Source organism: Leopardus geoffroyi, chromosome C1 (genome assembly GCF_018350155.1).
Source record: "Leopardus geoffroyi isolate Oge1 chromosome C1, O.geoffroyi_Oge1_pat1.0, whole genome shotgun sequence".
Classification (NCBI taxonomy): Eukaryota; Metazoa; Chordata; class Mammalia; order Carnivora; family Felidae; genus Leopardus; species Leopardus geoffroyi.
In genome coordinates this window covers 35,512,746-35,531,725 of record NC_059328.1, presented here as the reverse complement: position 1 = coordinate 35,531,725, position 18,980 = coordinate 35,512,746, and the positions used below count along the sequence as shown (strand labels likewise).

At 43.8% G+C, this 18,980-nt stretch overlaps 2 protein-coding genes across 6 annotated transcripts in view; one reads left to right on the top strand and one right to left on the bottom strand.

Annotated features, from left to right (window-relative positions):
• ZSWIM5 (zinc finger SWIM-type containing 5) overlaps positions 1 to 14,088 on the top strand; it is a 256,910-nt gene extending 242,822 nt beyond the window's left edge. For both annotated transcript variants that reach the window (XM_045477128.1, XM_045477127.1), the window contains 3 exons: positions 9,735 to 9,898; positions 10,396 to 10,477; positions 11,194 to 14,088. In XM_045477128.1, coding sequence (XP_045333084.1) covers positions 9,735 to 9,898; positions 10,396 to 10,477; positions 11,194 to 12,056 — 1,109 coding nt within the window. In that variant the 3' untranslated portion in view covers positions 12,057 to 14,088. The remainder of the gene's footprint in view (positions 1 to 9,734; positions 9,899 to 10,395; positions 10,478 to 11,193) is intronic.
• Positions 14,089 to 15,171: 1,083 nt separating this feature from the next.
• Positions 15,172 to 18,893, bottom strand: UROD (uroporphyrinogen decarboxylase). Of its 4 annotated transcripts, none has more exons than XM_045477126.1 (10): positions 18,724 to 18,893; positions 17,691 to 17,803; positions 17,492 to 17,571; positions 17,353 to 17,415; positions 16,946 to 17,143; positions 16,659 to 16,820; positions 16,157 to 16,294; positions 15,895 to 15,995; positions 15,747 to 15,813; positions 15,172 to 15,409 (listed from the first exon to the last, which is right to left on the bottom strand). In XM_045477126.1, exons 2-10 carry the CDS (start codon positions 17,716 to 17,718, stop codon positions 15,248 to 15,250), a joined length of 999 nt encoding a protein of 332 aa, XP_045333082.1. In that variant the 5' UTR covers positions 17,719 to 17,803; positions 18,724 to 18,893; the 3' UTR covers positions 15,172 to 15,247. The 4 variants fall into 4 exon arrangements, with proteins under 4 accessions (XP_045333082.1, XP_045333081.1, XP_045333079.1 ...); XM_045477125.1 differs by lacking the exon at positions 18,724 to 18,893 and adding an exon at positions 18,429 to 18,561 and having other exon boundaries at positions 15,172 to 15,432; XM_045477123.1 differs by lacking the exon at positions 18,724 to 18,893 and adding an exon at positions 18,429 to 18,561.
• Positions 18,894 to 18,980: the final 87 nt, after the last annotated feature.

The following is an 18,980-nucleotide window of genomic DNA, read 5'->3' as shown; positions in this document are numbered from 1 at the left end:
TTCTGTACCGTAAAACACACCTAAATAATTTAATAAAAGAAATCATACAAAGTATATTCTCAGACAACAGGGGAATTAAACTAGAAATCAATAACAGAAGGATAACTGGAAAATCCCAGAATACATAGAGATTAAACAACACACCTCTAAGTTGCACATAGGTCAAAAAAAATGTCGAGGAATTTTTTAATATTTTGAACTAAATGAAAGTTAAAATACAAATGATCGAAATGTGTGAGATGCAGCAAAAGCAGTGCTTGGAGGGAAATTTATAGCATTAAAATGCATATGTTAGAAAAGAAAAAAATTCAAAGGCAACAGCTACTGAAGGCTCTGCCCAATTTTTTTGCTTGTTTATTTATTTTGAGAGAGAACAAGCACAAGCAGGGGAGGGGCAGAGATGGAGAGAGAGAGAATCCCAAACAGGCTTTGTGCTGCTTGTTCCCATGAACTGTGAGATTATGACCTGAGCCAAAATCAAGAGTTAGCGGCCTAAACAACTGAGCCACCAGGCACCCCAGAAAAGAAAGAGAATTTAAAATCAATAATCTATAACCTTACCCTCTCAGAATGGTTATTATCAGAAAACAAGAGATAACAAGTACTGGCAAGGATGTGCAGAAAAAGGTACCCTCATGCAGTATTGGTAGAAATGCAGATTGGTACAGCTACTTTGGAAGACAGTATGGAGCTTTCTCAAAAATTTAAAGTAGAGGGGCACCTAGTTGGCTCAGTCGGTTAAGCATCCAACTTCAGCTCAGGTCATGACCTTGCAGTCCATGGGTTCGGGCCCTGAGTCGGGATCTGTGCTGACAGCTCAGATTCTTGAGCCTGCTTCAGATACTATGTCTCGCTCTCTCTCTGCCCCTCTCCCGCCTGCACCCTGCCTCTCATAAATCATAAACATTAAAAATTTTTTTTTAATTTTAAAATAGAACTACCATATGTGGTCCAGCAGTCCCACTTCCAAGTATATATATCCAAAGGAAATGGAATCACTCTTAAAGAGTTACCTGCACCCCTGTATTTACTGCATTGCAGCATTATTCACAATAGCCACGATTTGGAAAAAACCTAAGTGTCCACCAATGGATAAATAGATAGATAAAGAATGTATAGTAATACACACACACACACACACACACACACACACACACAGGAATATTATTCAGCCATAATAAAAAAGGAAGAAAATCCAGTCACTTATAACAACATGAATGAACCTGAAAGGCATCGTATATAGTGAAAACTAAACAGGATGCCCTCAAGGTTCACCCATGTTGTTATGTCAAAAAAAAAGACAAATACAGTATGATCGCACTTATATGTGGAATCTAAAAGTGCCAAATTCATAGAAACAGAGTAGATTGGTGGTTTCCAGGGCCTGAGGAGTGGGAGAAATGGGAAGATCGTGGTCAAAGAGTACAGATTTTCTGTTATAATTAAATAAGTTCTTGGAATCTAACATACAGCATGGTGACTATAACTAACAATACTGTGTTGTATACTTGAAATCTGCTAAGAGTATAGGTTTTAAATGTTCTAACCACACACACACACACACACACACACAATAATGAATGTGTTAATTAATCTAATCGTGGTAATCGTTTGCAATATGTTTATGAAATCACACTATATACCTTAAACTTACACAAAGTTATATGTCAATTATATCTCAAGCTGAAGGGAAAATAAAATCAATAATCTAAGCTTACACTTTAGCAAACTAAAGAAAGAAGAGCAACATTAACTTAAAGCTAGCAGAAGAAAATAAATTATAAAAATTACAGAAAAAAATCATTGAAATTGAAAATAAAAAAAAATAGAGGAAACTCAAAGCAAAAGGCACTTCTTTGAATAGATCCATCAAATTGCTCGCTCTCAAACTGTTAAAAAAAGTTTAAAGAAAAGGGGCGCCTGAGTGCCTCAGTCAGTTGAGTGTTTAACTTTTGATTTCGGCTTAGGTCATGATCTCACGGTTCATGAGTCTGAGCCCCACATAGGGCTCTGTGCTGACAGTGCAGAACCTGCTTAGAATTCTCTCTCTCTCCCTATCTCTCTGCCTCTCTCTCTCTCCCTCACTTTCTCTCCCTCCCTCCATCTCTCAAAATAAATAAATAAACTTTTAAAAAAGTTAAAAAGAAAAGGGGCACCTGGGTGGCTCAGTCGGTAAAGCATCTGACTTTGGCTCAGGGGGTCATGATCTCACAGTTTGTGAATTTGAGCCCTGCGTCAGGCTCTGTGCTGATAGCTCAGACCCTGGAGCCTGCTTTGAATTCTGTGTCTCCTTCTTTCTCACCCCTTCCCTGCTCACACTGTCTCTCTCTTTGTCTCTCTCTTTCTCTCTCAAAAATAAACATTAAAATTTTTTTTAATTAAAAAAAATTTTTTTTAATGTTTATTTATTCTTGAGACAGAGACAGAGCGTGAACAGGGGAGGGGCAGAGAGAGAGAGGGAGACACAGAATCTGAAACAGGCTCCAGACTCCAAGATGTCAGTACAGAGCCCGACGTGGGGCTCGAACCCATGAACCGTGAGATCATGACCTGAGCCAAAGTCAGACGCTTAACCAACTAAGCCACCCAGGTGCCCCCCAAATTTTTTTAAATTTTTAATAAAATAAAAAGATCAATAAAATTGATCCAACTTCTAGCCAAGCTAACCAAGAAAAAAGAGAGAGAATATGTATTACTAATATAAATGAAACAGGAGTCCCCTATATATTAAAAAGATGATAAAGAAAAATTATGAAATTATATTTCCACAAATTTGTTATCTTCAATGATGAAATGGACCAATTCCTTGGAAAACACAATCTATCAAAACTCACATATGGAGAAAAAAATAATCTGAATAAGCGTGTATCTATTAAAGAAATTGCATCAGTAATCTTTCAGACAGCACTTGGCCCAGGTGATTTCACTTGTGAGTTTTTAAGGAATAAATGATACAAATTCTCTAAAATCTGTTCTAGAAAATAGAAGCAGAGAGAACACCTCCTAACTCATCTTATGAGAACAGCATTACTCCTCTAATACCAAAACCAGATAAAGACAATACGAGAAAGGAAAACTGCAGATCAGTATTACTCATGAATATAAGTACCAAAATCCTCAACAAAGTATTAGCAAATTGAATCCAATGAAGTATGAAAAGAATTATATACCATTACAAAGTGGGATTTATCCCAGATATGCAAGGCTGGTTCAGCACTTGAAAGTCAATTAATATAACCTATCACATCCACAGACTAAAGAAGATTATAGAATTATATCAATTGATGCAAGAAAAATACTTGACCAAATCCAACACCTATTCATGATAAAAACAACTCAGCAAACCAGGAATAGAAGAGAACCAACTTGGGGTGCCTCATTGGTTCAGTTGCTAGAGCATGCAACTCGTGATCTCAGGGTTGTGAGTTAAAGCCCCATGTTGGGCATGGAGCCTACTTAAAATAAAAATTTTTTTAAAATTGGAGTGCCTGGGTGGCTCAGTTGATAGCGCATCCAACTTCAGCTCAGGTCATGATATCGCAGTTAACAAGTTCAAGCCCCACAACAGGCTCTGTGCCCTCAGCTCAGAGCCTGGAGCCTGCTACAGATTCTGTATCTCCCTCTCTCTCTCTCTACCCTTCCCCTACTTATGCTCTGTCTCTCTGTCTCTCTCTTTCTCTTTCAAAAATAAACATTAAATTTTTTTAATTAAAAAATAAAAAATGATTTTAAAATTATTTAAAAGTTAAAAAGAAAGAGAATCAACTTAATTTTATAAGGAATCTAGGGGCACCTGAGTGGCTCAGTCAGTTAAGTATCTGACTCTTGATTTCTGCTCAGGTCATGATCTCAGTTTGTGCATTCGAGCCCCACATCGGGCTCGTTGCTGACAGTGCAGAGCCTGCTTGAGATTCTCTCTCTTTCCCTCTGTCTTTCTGCCCCTCCTCCACTCATGCTCACTCACTCTCGCTCTCTCTGTCTCTCTCTCAAAATAAATAAATAAACTTAAAAAAATAAAGAATATCTACAAAGAACCTACAGCTACCATCATACTTAGTGGAGAGAAACTAGATGCTTTCCCCTGAAAATCAGGAATAAGATAGGAATGTTCCTTCTCACCCTTTCCCATTCAACATACTGGAAGTTCTAGATAATGCAGTATGATAAGAAAGGAAATAAAAGGTATATAGATTAGGAAAAGAAATAAAACTGTTTTGGTTTGTAAATGACATGATTGTTTATGTGGAAAATCCCAAAGGTCAAAAAAAGTAGGATAAGTTACTATAACAAGGTTGCAAGATACAAGGTTAATATATAAAAATCAGCTTTCTAAATGCAGGGTTTTTCTTTTTTTTAAAGGTATTCCAATGTTGCGCATACTTTTAACCTGTTCCCTTAAAACATCCTAGTTTGGAGCCTATAGATTACTGACCGTAAGAATTAAAGATTTTATAAGTCAATCAGAGAAAGACAAATACCATATGATTTCACTCATATGTGGAATTTAAGAAACAAAACAGATGACCATATGGGAAGAGCAGGGGAGAGAAGAGAGGCAAACAAACCATAAGAAACTCCTAATGATAGAGAACAAACTTTGGGTTGATGTAGGGAGGTAGGTGGGAGATAGGCTAGTTGGGTGATGGGTACTAAGGAGGGCACGTGTTGTGGTGAGCACTGAGTGTTGTATATAAGTGATGAATCACTGAATTCTACTCCTGAAACCTATATTGCACTGTATGTTTACTAACTACAATTTAAATTTTATTTTTTTTAATTTTTTTTTAACATTTATTTATTTTGGGGACAGAGAGAGACAGAGCATGAACGGGGGAGGGGCAGAGAGAGAGGGAGACACAGAATCGGAAGCAGGCTCCAAGCTCCGAGCCATCAGCCCAGGGCCCGACGCGGGGCTCGAACTCACGAACCGCGAGATCGTGACCTGAGCTAAAGTCGGACGCTTAACCGACTGAGCCACCCAGGCGCCCCTACAATTTAAATTTTAAAAAAGAAAAGAATGAAAGATTTTATGCAAAATGTAAAATCTGTATAAACAAAAGTCTATCATATGATTTCACTTATATGTGTAATCTAAAAAAACAAAACAAATGAATAAACAGAAAGCAGAAACAGACTCATAAATACAGAAAACAAATTGGTGGTTACCAAGGAGGAGGGGAGCAGGGAGATGAGCGAAATGGGTAGAGGGGAGTGGGAGGTACAGACTTCAGTTATGGAATGAACACATCGTGGAATGAAAGGTACAGCATAAGGAATATAATCAGGGGTTTTCTAATAGTGTTATATTTCTAATAGTATTATATGATAGATGGTCACTACAGTTGTGATAACTTAAGAAGTTGTTGGGGCGCCTGGGTGGCGCAGTCGGTTAAGCGTCCGACTTCAGCCAGGTCACCATCTCGCGGTCTGGGAGTTCGAGCCCCGCGTCAGGCTCTGGGCTGATGGCTCAGAGCCTGGAGCCTGTTTCCGATTCTGTGTCTCCCTCTCTCTCTGCCCCTCCCCCGTTCATGCTCTGTCTCTCTCTGTCCCAAAAATAAATAAACGTTGAAAAAAAAAAATTAAAAAAAAAAAAAAGAAAGTTGTTGAATCATTATGTTGTTTACCTGAAACTAGTGTAACATTATGTCAACTATACTTCAGTTTTCAAAAAAGAAACATCTTTTATATATATGAAAAAATATGTATACAGGAAGGCAATTGACTTTTATATATAATACATGTCAGTTGCCCCCCTATATCCCAGCAATGAGCAATTGAAATTTGAAATAGAGGGGCGCCTGAGTGGCTTGGTTGGTTGAGCATCCAACTTTGGCTCAGGTCATGACTTTGCAGTCTGGGAGTTTGAGCCTCACATTGGGTTCTCTGCCATCAGCGCAGAGCCTTCTTCTAATCCTCTGTCCCCCTCTCTCTGTGCCCCTCCCCTGCTTGTGCTCTCTCTCTCAAAAATAAATAAACATTTAAAATATTTTTGAAGTGAAAAAATATATATTGGGGCACCTGAGTGGCTCAGTCACTAAGTGTCTAACTCTTGATTTTGGCTCAGGTCATGATCTCACAGTTGTGAGATGGAGCCCTGCATCAGGCTCTGCACTGACAGCACAGAGCCTTCTTGGGATTCTCTCTTTCCCTCTCTCTCTGCCCTTCGTCTGCTCACTTTCTCTCTCTCCAAAAATAAATAAATAAACACTTTTTAAATAAATAAATAAAAATAAAAACAATATATTTACATTAGCACCCCCCCAAAAGTACTTAGTAAATCTAACAAAATATGTGTAAGATCTATATGAGGAAAACTATAAAATTTTGATGAAAGAAATCAAAGATCTGAATAAATAGATATTCCGTATCCATAGATAGGAAGATTCATTATTATTATTATGTTAGTTCTTCCTAGGTTGATCTATAGATTCAATATAGTCTCAACCAAAATCCCAGCAAGTTATTTTGTGATACTGAAAAACTCTTTCTAAAAGCTAAAGACCTAGTATAGCCAACACAGTATTGAAGAACAAAGCTGGAGAACTAACACTACCCAACCTCAAGACTTGCTGTAAAGCTACAGTAATCAAGGCAGTATGGAATTGGCAAAAGAGTAGACAACTAGATGAATGGAACAGAATAGAGAGCTCAGAAATAAACACACAAATATAGCAAACTGATCTTTGACAAAGAAGTAAAAGATAGTCCTTTCAAAAACTGGTACTGGAAAAACTGCCTCCACCTGCAGAAAAAAAATATGTATAGACACTGACCTTACCTTACACCTTTCATAAAAATTAAAATAGATCAAAGGCATAAAGGTAATACATAAAACTATAAACCTAGGATAACATAGAAAATCTAGAGACCTTGGGTTTAGCAATGACTTTTTAGATACAATACCAAAAATATAATGCATGAAAGAAAAAATTGAAAAGTAGGACTTCATTAAAAGGAAGAACTTGTGGGACAGTCGGTTAAGCATGTGACTTTGGCTGAGATTATGATTTCACAGTTTGTGAGTTCAAGCCCCACGTCCGGCTCAGGGCTGACAGCTCAGGGCTCGGAGCCTGCTTTGGATTCTGTGTCTCCCTGTCTCTCTGCCCTTCCCTCACTCACACTGTGTGTGTGTGTGTGTGTGTGTGTGTGTGTGTGTGTGTGTGTCAAAAATAACCATTAAAAATTTTTAATAAAAAAAGGAAGAACTTCTGAGTGAATAACACTGTTAAGAAACTGAAAAGACAAGTCACAGACTGGGAGACAATATTTGTAAAACATTTATCCGATAAAGAACTTGTATCCTAGGGGCACCTGGGTGGCTCAGTCGGTTGAGTGTCTGACTCTTGATTTAGGCTCAGAAGGTGATCTCATGGTCGTGAGGTCAAGCCCTGTGTAGAGCTGAGCACTGAACATGGAGCCTGCTTGGGAATCTCGCTCCCTTTCTCTTGCCTCTCCCCAGCTTGCACACATTTGCTCACTCTCTTTCTTTCTCAAAATAAACATAAAAAAAAAAAAAAAGAACTCGTATTCCAAATACATAACTCTTAAAACTCAATAATAAGAAGACAAACAACTGAATTTTAAAATGGGCAAAAGACTGGGGCTCAGCTGGTTAAGTGTCCAACTTCAGCTCAGGTCATGATCTCATGGCTCATGAGTTGGAGCCCTGCCTCGGGCTCTGTGCTGACAGCTTGGAACCTAAAGCCTGCTTCAGATTCTGTGTCTACATCTCTCTCTGTCCTTCCCCAGCTTGTCCTCTGTCTCTCTGTCTCTCAAAAATAAACATTAAAAACACTTAAAAAAAAAAAAGGCAAAAGACCTGAACAGGTGCCTCATGAAAGAAGATACAGAGATGACAAGCATATGAAAAGATGCTCAGTATCACATGTCATTGGGAAAATGAAAATTAAAACAAAAAGGAGATACCACTGCATACCTATTAGAATGGCTAAAATCCAAAACATTGACAATACCAAATACTAGTAAGGATGTGGAGCAACAGGAACTCTCATTGCTTGTGGGAATGCAAAAGGTGCAGCCACTGTGGAAGACAGTTTGACAGTTTTTTACAAAGCTAAACATAGTCTTGCCATCTGATCCAGCAATCATGCTCCTAGGTATTTTACCAAATGAATTGGAAACTTATGTCCACATAAAAACTTGCATACAAATGTTTATAGCAGCTATATTTGTAATTGCCAGAAACTAGAAGCAACCAAAATGTCCTTCAAAAGGTGAATGGATAAACCTACATCTCATACAATGCAATATTATTTACCAATAAAAAGAAGTTAGCTATCAAGACACAAAAAGAAATGGAGGAACCTTAAATGTGTGTTGGTTGGTGGAAGCCAGTCTCAAAGGTTACATACCGTGGTTCCAAGTATATGACATTGTGGAAAAGGTAAAATTATAGAGACAATTAAAAAAAAAAAAGATCAGTATTCTTAGGGGGAATGAGGAGAGGGATGAAAAGGTAGAGCACAGGAGATTTTTAGAGCAATGAATCTATTCTGTACAGTAATGATGGGCCCATGATACCATGCCTTTGTTAAAACCCAGGGAACTGTATATCTCAGCGAAGCCTAGTATAAACCATGGTCTTCAAATGATAACAATATGTCAATGTAGGTTCATCAAATGTACCACACTAATGTAAGACATTAATAATAGGGGAAATGGGAAGTGGGGATAGGAGTATGTAAGAAGTGTACTTTACTGTACTATCTGCTCAATTTTCTGCAAACCTAAAACTGCCTAAACATGAAGTCTATTAATTTTAAAAATTGCTTTTAAAGATGACAGAAGGAAAAAAAGTACTCTCTCCCATAATTCTGACATCGAAAGATAACTACTACTAAGACATTGGTATAAATATTCCTGGAGATTTTCTAATCATATATATGCACACACATACACTACTACTACTACTACTACTACTTTTTTTTTTTTTACAAAAGTAGGATCATAGAATATTAACTATATACAGGTTGCTTATAATTCTCACAACAACCCTAAAGGTTATTATTTCTGTTTTATGGGTAAAGAAACTGAGCTAGTAAGTGGCTGAACTAGGTTCAATTCCCAATGTATTTCATTCCAAAGCCTATATGCTCTTACCACTACACCTCTTTGTCAGACATAAGACCTACTTTTTGTTCTATCTTTACTTCACATTTTACTCCTTCATAAGATACACTGATCTTTCATATACTATACTACCTTCATACAGTGACTTTCATATGGTATACATGCCCTTCCTGTGGTATATTTCTTAAGTCTCTGCACTAGTACTTTGTATAGAATCCTTGCCTGCTGAATAAGAAGTGGTGGCCCAGCTCCTTTTTGCTCCAGGGAGCTGCAGTGGGAATCAAACAATGGAACTAGCATACTTTTCTGACAATAATGTGGCTTCCTATCTCCTATATAAGCAGCTCTCAAAAGTCAGGTGTTCGTAAAAATTATTTCTGGGACCTAAGGAGACTGAGGGGAAAAGGTGAGGGATAGAGGCAGATGAAAAGGTAGAGAGAAGTGAATTCATGCAGGGGCCTGGTGAAGGAAGCAGTCTCCAGTGGGTTTAGTGGAGACATAGCATGTCTACCCAAAAGAGACGGTAGTATTCAGAAGCATTCAGTGAATTGATAGTAGCCAATTCAGCCAGTACCTATGTGATCAGTAGACTCAGGGAGACTTTAAAGAAGACCTGTCACTGTCCCATCTCTTGGCACCTATAGGGGACACTCTGAGGCTCCGGACAATTCTGGAAGCAATACAGAAGCACATCCATTCTTCCTCCCTCATCTTCAAACTGGCCCAAGATGCATTCAAGATTGCTACTCCCACAGACAGTAGTACTGACAGCACCCTGCTCAACGTGGCTCTGGAGCTGGGGTTACAGGTATGGAGGAGGAGTGGGTCATCCTCACTTTAGGCTTCTGGCCTTGTGATAAATGGTAAAGATAAGATCCCAGAGGCACTGGGCATGGGCCAAGTCTGGTTCTTTCTGTGTCCCCAGAGCACAACTTTTAGGCTAGACCTCTAGGTGAAGACTCTCTAAATTGGGCTCCATTTTGAAGTTGAGGCCAGAAGAAATGTAGCTTTAGGCTCCATAGGGTCCCCATCTTCTCCCCACCCCCTCCTTATCCCTCCAAGTCAAATCAAGCAAGGTGTGATAATAAGGACTTTATTTGTTATAGGTCATCAGAGAAGCCTTGTATCTGATTGGTGGGAGGGGTGGGGCAGAAATTAAACCTACTTGTCTACTTATCAGGAGAGAGATGGCTGCTTAAAGCACTAATAAATACTTGTTGCATAAATGAATGGCAAGGGGATGTGGGGATGTAGAGGGCCTAACAGTTAAGCTTAGCCCACTGGAAATGCCTCTTTTTTGCCCAGGTGATGAGGATGACCTTATCAACTCTTAACTGGAGGCGCCGGGAGATGGTGCGGTGGTTGGTAACATGTGCTACAGAAGTGGGTGAGTCTCCCACCTCCCTCTACCCCCAGGGGACAGGAGCTCCTAGGCCCTACTCTTGGGACAAGACAGCAAATACTTAGAGCTCTCATATTCCTATTACTGATGGGGCTGGTGGTAGGAAAGATGGCCTTTGTTTAGCTAGCCCAAGCTCTGCCCTCACTGCTTAGACATACCCTGATGTCAGCAGCACTTTGACCCTCTGATCAGAGACATGTATGAGAGATTGAATTTTCAGCCACCCGTATGTAAGTGCACCCTTGGGCGGTAGTTGGCCCAGTGGTTTGGTCCCAGTCCCTGTCTATGCCTCTGAAAAACCTCAGGCAACTTGGAGGCTCAGGCCCCCATTTAGAGCCCAATGTCCCAGCATAAGACTATACCCTGAGAGGCCCCTCTGCAGCCAGAGCCCCCAGGCAGATCTGCAACCCCTGCATTGGGGCAGGTAGACTACAGGCTCTGTTGCTCCATCCTTGTGAGGCGCTAAGAGCACCTGCAGAAATCTTCAACCCTCTGACTTGGGGAAGGAAGGGATGGGAAGAGACCCCAAACAGGGTCTGGCCATCTGGGATGCTCCCTAGTTTGCCTCAGATCATCTCAAGGCTACTGAGGAAAAGGGAGAACTCATCTCTGCAGGCCAAGTTCTGACCCCAGATGGTAATCTGGGCAGACCTGGATGGAGACCTGGATGGCCACGGCTGAGCTCAGGCTCTCCCTGACAGGTGTGCGGGCCTTGGTGAGCATTTTGCAGAGCTGGTACACACTCTTCACTCCCACTGAGGCTACTAGCATTGTGGCTGCCACAGCTGTATCCCACACCACTATCCTGCGCCTCAGTCTTGACTATCCACAGCGGGAGGAGCTAGCTAGCTGTGCTCGCACGCTGGCTCTACAGTGTGCCATGAAGGATCCACAGAGCTGTGCCCTGTCAGCCCTTACACTCTGTGAGAAAGACCACATCGCCTTTGAGGCAGCCTACCAGATCGCCATTGATGCTGCCACTGGTGGCATGACGCATTCACAACTATTCACCATTGCCCGCTACATGGAGCTCCGTGGCTACCCGCTACGTGCCTTCAAATTGGCCTCTCTGGCCATGAGCCATCTCAACCTGGCCTACAACCAGGATACCCATCCGGCCATCAATGATGTGCTCTGGGCGTGTGCCCTCAGCCACTCTCTGGGCAAGAATGAGCTGGCGGCCCTCATTCCCCTTGTGGTGAAGAGTGTGCACTGTGCCACAGTGCTTTCAGACATCTTGCGGCGTTGCACAGTGACTGCACCTGGCCTGGCTGGTATCCCAGGCCGCCGCAGCTCTGGAAAGCTCATGTCCACTGACAAAGCTCCACTCCGCCAGCTGCTGGACGCCACCATCAATGCCTATATCAACACTACACACTCACGCCTGACACACATCAGCCCTCGCCACTACGGAGAGTTCATTGAGTTTCTGAGCAAAGCTCGGGAGACCTTCCTGCTGCCCCAGGATGGCCACCTGCAGTTTGCCCAATTCATCGACAACCTCAAACAAATCTACAAAGGCAAGAAGAAGCTGATGCTGCTGGTACGAGAGCGCTTTGGCTGAGAAAGCAGACAGCTCACTGCCAGGGCAGCCTGGGCTCCCAAGTACCACAGGTCAGGCCAAGGACACCAAAACATTTGTCCACCCTGAGAGGACTCTGAGCACCTGTGGCTGAAGCCAAAGGACCACAGGGCTAAGCATGGGAAAGTCCAACTCTAGCCAATATGCCTTCCTTGGCAAGGTTCTCACTACAGCCCACTGTTCCTGAAGGAACTGGGCCCTGCAGATCAATCAGAAACCCCACAACATGCCACCTCACGCCCCTATATCCTGCGTGTCCTGGGCATTGGCCCACTCTCCCTTGGCAAACACAGAACACTGTTCCGTCTCAGGGATTGCTTAACCAGAGAAACAGAAGCATTTATGGTACTGTAAATACTATAGTATATGTGTTGCCAATTACATTGTAAAGTTGTAACTATTTATAATTCTGGTTCTAATTTGATGGGTACTTGAAGTAGCTGTGGGTGGGAAGATAGGCTTGTTTTCTGAGGAGACTCACAACCATTTCTCAGGTTTCCCTTGCAGAGTATATACTGTTTGCAGAGGAAGAGTAGGGGTGGCAGGGAGAACAACGGCCAGTTATAATAAATCCCAGGTCCAGTCTATGCAGAAACCCAGCCTGCAGACACGGGTCATCTATAGCCCAGTGGTGGGAGAGGGGCAGGGCCAGGACTGGACTTAGACTCTTGCCTCATGAAGCCATGAGAACAGTGAAGCTCTTGCTCCTGCTACACACAGGTTCTCTAGGAGCCTGTTGAGCTCCTGAGAAACAAGTTCAAGGGGAGACTGAAGGTCTGGGAGGCCACTGAACTAATACTCATATTTATCTACTCTGGTCATCTTTGTGTTAGAGAGTATCTGGTTTTATCTCTAGTTACGTATGCGTGTGTATGTATCTGTACGGCTAAGTACATGTATCTGTGTGTGTAGATAGATCTGTGCATACCTGTCTGTGCATATATATTTATGTGTATGTCAGTTGTGTGTGTACATGTGAGTACATATCTGTGTGCTGGACTGTAGGTTTCTGTGTGAGGGTATACACATTTGTCAACATGTAAGAATACATACCTGTGTGTTCATGTTTGTCAGTGCACGTTTAGTGGGGGGTGCATACACAGATGCATGTGTAAAAACATCTTTGTATGCTTGCTCTCCATTGGTGTGTCTTTATACGTGTACCTATGTGTATTTTGACATGCAAGTATGTCTGTGAATTTGTTGGAGGATCTGCATGAATGTGTTCCTTTTCTTTTTGCCAGATCTCTCTTCCCCATTCCTCGTCACCTCTCCCACCAGCTAAACACGTTCCCCATCTCTTTGCCTCCCTTCCTCACCATTCTCTTACCAAACAAGCTTCTAAGCACTAGTCTCCTTCTACCCCAAGAGGGGCTCCTTTAGCTCCAGTTCTCTTCTTGCCCTATACTTGCTTTCTTCCCTTGCCTTTCTACCTCAAGCTTCCTCTGCCTGCCCATTGGTCACTGTTTTGGAGGCTGGGGCTGGAATGCATTTGGCCTTTCCCTTTCTGAGTAGTTTCTACCCCTAGTGGGCAATGCCTGTCTTAGCCCTAGCTGACGTCCACAGTGTACCATGTTCCTACTACCTTCCTGACCCCTGTGCTCAGCCTGGAATTGTTATAGGAGGTAGCGAGGGCTTTCAGAAGAGTCATTTGGATGCCAGTGTCTTGGTGTTTACTGTTTCACGTTTTAGTTCCCGAGTAGGGGGTGGGGGGATGATAGGAAAGGGGTGGTATAGGTAGAATGTGAACTAAGGACCTGTCTGCTTTATGTTCTTCTTTGACAAACTGTGTCTCTTTTTTTCCACACTAACCAGTAAGTTGTTTTCACTGTTTGTGGCTACTTAAGTCTTACTGTCCAGCCATGGGCCCCTACAACCTCTCAGCCCCAATAGGTTGGTTTCAAAAAAGAAGACACTCCCATTTCTGTATCACGTATCACGATTGCCGTTTTTTTTAGCAAGTGTGTGAACTCACAGTGCTTTTCTATGAATAAATCATGGATCACAGAAAATATCATTTTCTAAAATCAGAAATTGTGTTCTCTCAATAAATGGGCCCTTTTCTCTCTTCTGCATTGCCCCAGGCTGGGACAAGGAATTGGTTGGGCTGATAGTGCAGGGGGTTCCTAGTAGTTTAAGGTGAGAGAGAATGACAAATGAAAGAGTTTCCTGCCATACCACACCCCTCTCCAGTGTCCACAGGTACCTCAGACCTTGTCCCATGAGGTAGGTACCACCATGATGGGTAGAAACACCAAGGTCCTGGGGCGCCTGGGTAGCTCAGTCGGTTAAGCGTCCGACTTCGGCTCAGGTCACGATTTCGCGGTCCGTGAGTTCGAACCCCGCGTCGGGCTCTGTGCTGACTGCTCAGAGCCTGGAGCCTGTTTCAGATTCTGTGTCTCCCTCTCTCTCTGACCCTCCCCCGTTCATGCTCTGTCTCTCTCTGTCTCAAAAATAAATAAACGTTAAAAAAAAATTAAAAAAAAAAAAAAAAAGAAAGAAACACCAAGGTCCTGAGAAAATTAGATTGTATGCTCAGAAAAGAATGCAGAGCAACCCTGAGCACCATAGGGCCTTTTGGCTTCAGAGACCTTCTCACCTTAAAGATGCAAGTCTAAATCTCTAATCCTAAGCATCCTAGTTTTGAGTCTTTATGTCCTCCCCCATATTTTGGTGTCAAAGCTGAAGGCCTCTCAGTTTCTCCCTGCTTACCTAAATTCCATCTTCCTCAACAGGCCTCTCTGAAATATTCTAGCCAATTTTATGCTCCTCTCTGATATACACTCCCCTCCCTTTCAGACACAAATCCCTATAAATCTGGCTGTGTATGCTGTGGGACCCCATTTCTCTGCAAATGTCACAGCTTCAGCTGCCAGGAAGCTTTACCCAACCCCATTTAGCTTTCATGCTTGGAGAGCTGAGAGCATGATGGTGGTGAGAGCGCTGACATTAAGTCCTACAGTACATATTCACTGACATCTAAGCTCCTATGACTTGTGGAGAGGATGCAGAAAGGGGCATCCAGGAAGGAGCAGAGGCTAAGAAGGAACTGAGGATAAGGGCAAAGATCTTTCACAAATGAAAGTATACGCTAGACTCCAACTCTGAACTTTTATTCTCCTGGAAACAATCAATCATCTTTGTTAGTGGCAGTTGAGGGAAAACATGTATGCTCAGTTCTGTCGAAGCAGACGTGAGTATCTGTGCACGGCATCCACAAAGGCCCCCACATGTTCTGGGTCCATGTCAGGGTAAAGTCCATGGCCCAGGTTGGCAATGTAGCGCTGTGGCCCAAAGTCATTCAGCATCTGCTGCACCAGCCGTCCAATCTCCTCCTGGGGGACCAACAGGGCACTGGCTACAGGGGGGCCAGCAAACCCTACACTCACTGTACATAATAGTGACACATACACATGTAGACATGCTTCTACTAAGTGTTATTCATTCAATCATTCACTCAAAAAAGTCTACTGGATGCTTAATATGGGCCAGGCCCTAAGACAACACAAATGAACAATTATAAAAAAAAAAAAAAATCCTGCTTTACTAGAGCTCACTTAGAGGGACAAACAGATATAATAAAGACACAAACACACAGTAATACACACAACCATATCCACAACCATGGGAGTACACAAACTCACAGACATACACAGGAACTCAGATTGATACCTCAGATGCATACAGGGCACAGGGGTCCAGGTTGCCCTGCAAGGTCACCGTCTTCCCCACACGTTCCCTGAAAGCAGAGTCAGTGCCATGTTCTGGTGATTGCACACATGGCAGCTGCACCCTCTCCACCTCACCCACCATCACTCACCGGGCTTTCTCTGGGGCCACTGTCCAGTCAAGCCCAACCACCTCATAGCCAGCTTGGGCCAGCTCTTCCAGGGCAAAATGTCCATCTTTAGCAAAGATGATCTGGAAAAGGGCAGACCTCTGAGGCTACAAAAGGACCTTGCTATGCCACTAACCTATCTTGGCTGCGCCTCTGCTGCCCTCTAGTGGTCACTTCAGTCCATGCAGGAAATACCCTGAAAGTTCCACAGGCCCACCTTCACTTACTCTTTCCCCATCCTTACCATGGGCACTGGTGCCAGGCCTGACTCCTGCAGCCTGGCCTTCACGCGCTTAGCCACATCACGGATATAGGGCAGTGCAAATTTATTGAAGAGTTGTGGGCCAAGATGCCCTGCATGGGACTCAAAGAGCTGCAATGCCTACAGTTGGGAGGTAGTAAAGAGAAATATATAACACACAAAGAGGAAGAATCTCAGGCCTCACACACAGAAAGTATCTCAATTTTTCCCTAGTGACTTCAGACCCTCATACTGCCTAAGCCTATAAACCCAGTTCCATTCAAAAAGTTTTGCCTTCTTTAGATCCCAGTGCTAACTTTGGTTTTTTAACACATACAGCATTGCCAATGTCAACATCAAGGTGGGCTTAGCTGCGCCAGCCAAATCACTGCAGGCCAAGCTTCTTTCATGCCTGGCATTAAGACACTTATCCTCTCAGACGTAGGAAACTCTGCTGCTTCTTTTCCTTCTAGACCCCAGCCTATTTCTCTCCCTCAGGACCCACCTGGGCACCAGCAGCCACTTGTCCTACCAGATATGGGACCAGAGCATCAGTGAGGATGTGAAGCAACTGGTGACTAGCCTGCGGTCTCTGGTAAAGCCAGCGCTTGGCCTGAGCCATGGTGCTTGAGCTGCCACCCTCAACCATGTATGTCATCAAAGTCCACTGCAAAAGGATACAAAGAGAATGTCACAGGTGTAAAAGCCAGACTGATACTTCCTTCCCTTGTGTACACTAGACCCTCCAGAGTGATTTTCCCATGCCCAAGTCCCTGCCATGTTTCACATTACCGGGGCACCAGCAAAGCCAATCAGCGGCACACGCCCAGCTAGCCGTTGTCGAGTGAGGGTGATGGCCTGGAACACATAGCCCAGCTCAGAGGCCACTGTTGCTGGATCCCGGAGGCGTTCTAAGTCCCGCTCTTCTCTTAATGGCTCTGGGAAGCTAGGCCCTTTGCCAGGCACCATAGTCACCTCCATGCCCAGTGCCTGGAGGGGAGAAAATATCTGGATTCCCAACCTGTAACTCTAGAAGGAAAGGCTGTTTAGCCCATGCCAAGAAGGAGGAAAAGGAGAATGAAACTCAGCCACACTCCATCTCTTTCGGCCCAAGTTTTTCCCTGTTAGGTGAAGATAAGTGCTTATCTTGAGCCTTGACTATCTTTACCCTTTCTTACTCATCAGGTTTGAGCAGGTACCTGGGGTACAACAAGGATGTCAGAGAAGATGATGGCAGCATCCAAAGGGAAGCGACGCAGTGGCTGTAGGAAATAGAAGACAGGTTACTAGGAGGCAAGCAGAGGGCATAAATTCCTCCCTTTTTTGTGGAGTTCTCACCTGCAAAGTCAATTCACAGCAGGCCTCTGGGGAGCGACAGGTGCTGAAAAAGTCCTGGGCAGCCCTAGTTTCCCTAAACTCTGCAAACAGAAGAGGGAAGGCAGGGCTCCACCTTGAGGAACCTCTGAACCCCTCCCCTGCCCCTCAAAAAACTTCACCCTCCAGAGTTTCACCTAGACTCCCAAGCTCTGACCCTGACCTGGTAAGTAGCGGCCTGCCTGCCGCATGCACCAAACGGGAGTGTAATCTGTGTCTTCTCCCCATGCTGCTCGCAGGAACGTGTCATTCTTCAGCTCTGGAAAACCCTGGGATCTGGAGATCAGGACGGGGTGGGGGTAGGTGTCAGTAAACTAGATTGGGGGTTGGGAAAGGCCTGGGTTCTTAAGGCGAATTCATTCCAACACCACTATCTGCCTTCTCCAGGCCAGTTCCTAAGCTGTGGCTCCCCACCCATTCCGCCTCTTCTTTGCCTATCAGATGGCGCACAAGACTAGAAGGGCCCGCGCTGGGGCCTCTATTTTACACAGTCCCAACTCCCCCCAGCTCAAAGCCAAAACCACTAGAAAGACTGGGGAGAGGGGGAAGGAAAGCCCAGTAAAGATTGATTAGGGTCTCTGGACCAGAAAAATCTCAGGAACTGGGGTACCTATGGGCTGGTTCCGGAGCTTATAGATCCCCAGGCTGAGGGACAGTCAAGGAGAAATCAGAGTAGACGGTGCCGAAATACGGATCTTAATTGAGGATTAGAAAGTCCTGGGGACATCCCCTAAATGAAAGTCTCGGGAATCCATGGGTGGAGGATTCGGGATTCCAGCGACTGGAGTTCGGTTTGGGAGCTCTCCAGGGCGGAGGAAGAGGGGTATAGCGGCAGATTTCTGAGTTGGAAGACTCAGGTCAGAAGCCACACTGGCCACACCTCGTGGTGCAGGGAACTCACCCCAAACCGTTAGCCTCCATGATAAGCTGTCAGCGACTGCAAGCACAGTCCGCACTTTAAACTGAACTGGAACCTGCTCTGAGATCAGGCTCCACCCCTTCCTGGAATGAACCAGGGCCGTAGCCATGTTGAAAGTCACATGATCAGACTCCAGCAACAGCTCCCGGGCTGTCCCGGCTGCTGCCTGTAGGACCACCCTACCTCCGTCACCGTAAAGTCTGCTGTAGCGACGCAGCAACAAACGCCGCCCCACGCCCACCCCACCCCCAAGAACCTCGCTATAACTACACCTTACCATGGCATCAGCAGTTTCCTCTCCTCTGATGAGGAGATGGTAAGGAGGCGTTACCAGGATGCCCTGGTAATCCCGAAGGTTCAGCCCAAGATTCACTTTTACTCCCACGCTCAATGATTCTAACAATCTTATGCGTAATGACTAGGCACACCGTCGGTTACAGAACCAAGCCATCCGGGGAAATGAAATCATTAAATATTTATATAACCTACTAAGAGGCGGGCAGTATAATAGATGCGGAGGTTACAGTGGTGGCC

Excerpts from the sequence above, each read along its gene's own strand:
- UROD (XM_045477123.1), bottom strand. The coding sequence starts at position 18,448 with ATGGAGGCTAACGGTTTGGG. Across the intron at positions 16,821-16,945 it reads TTGGCTTTGCTGGTGCCCCG|TGGACTTTGATGACATACAT; the intron begins GTAATGTGAAAC and ends ATCCTTTTGCAG. Across the intron at positions 16,295-16,658 it reads AAGTGGCTGCTGGTGCCCAG|GCATTGCAGCTCTTTGAGTC; the intron begins GTGGGTCCTGAG and ends TCCCAACTGTAG.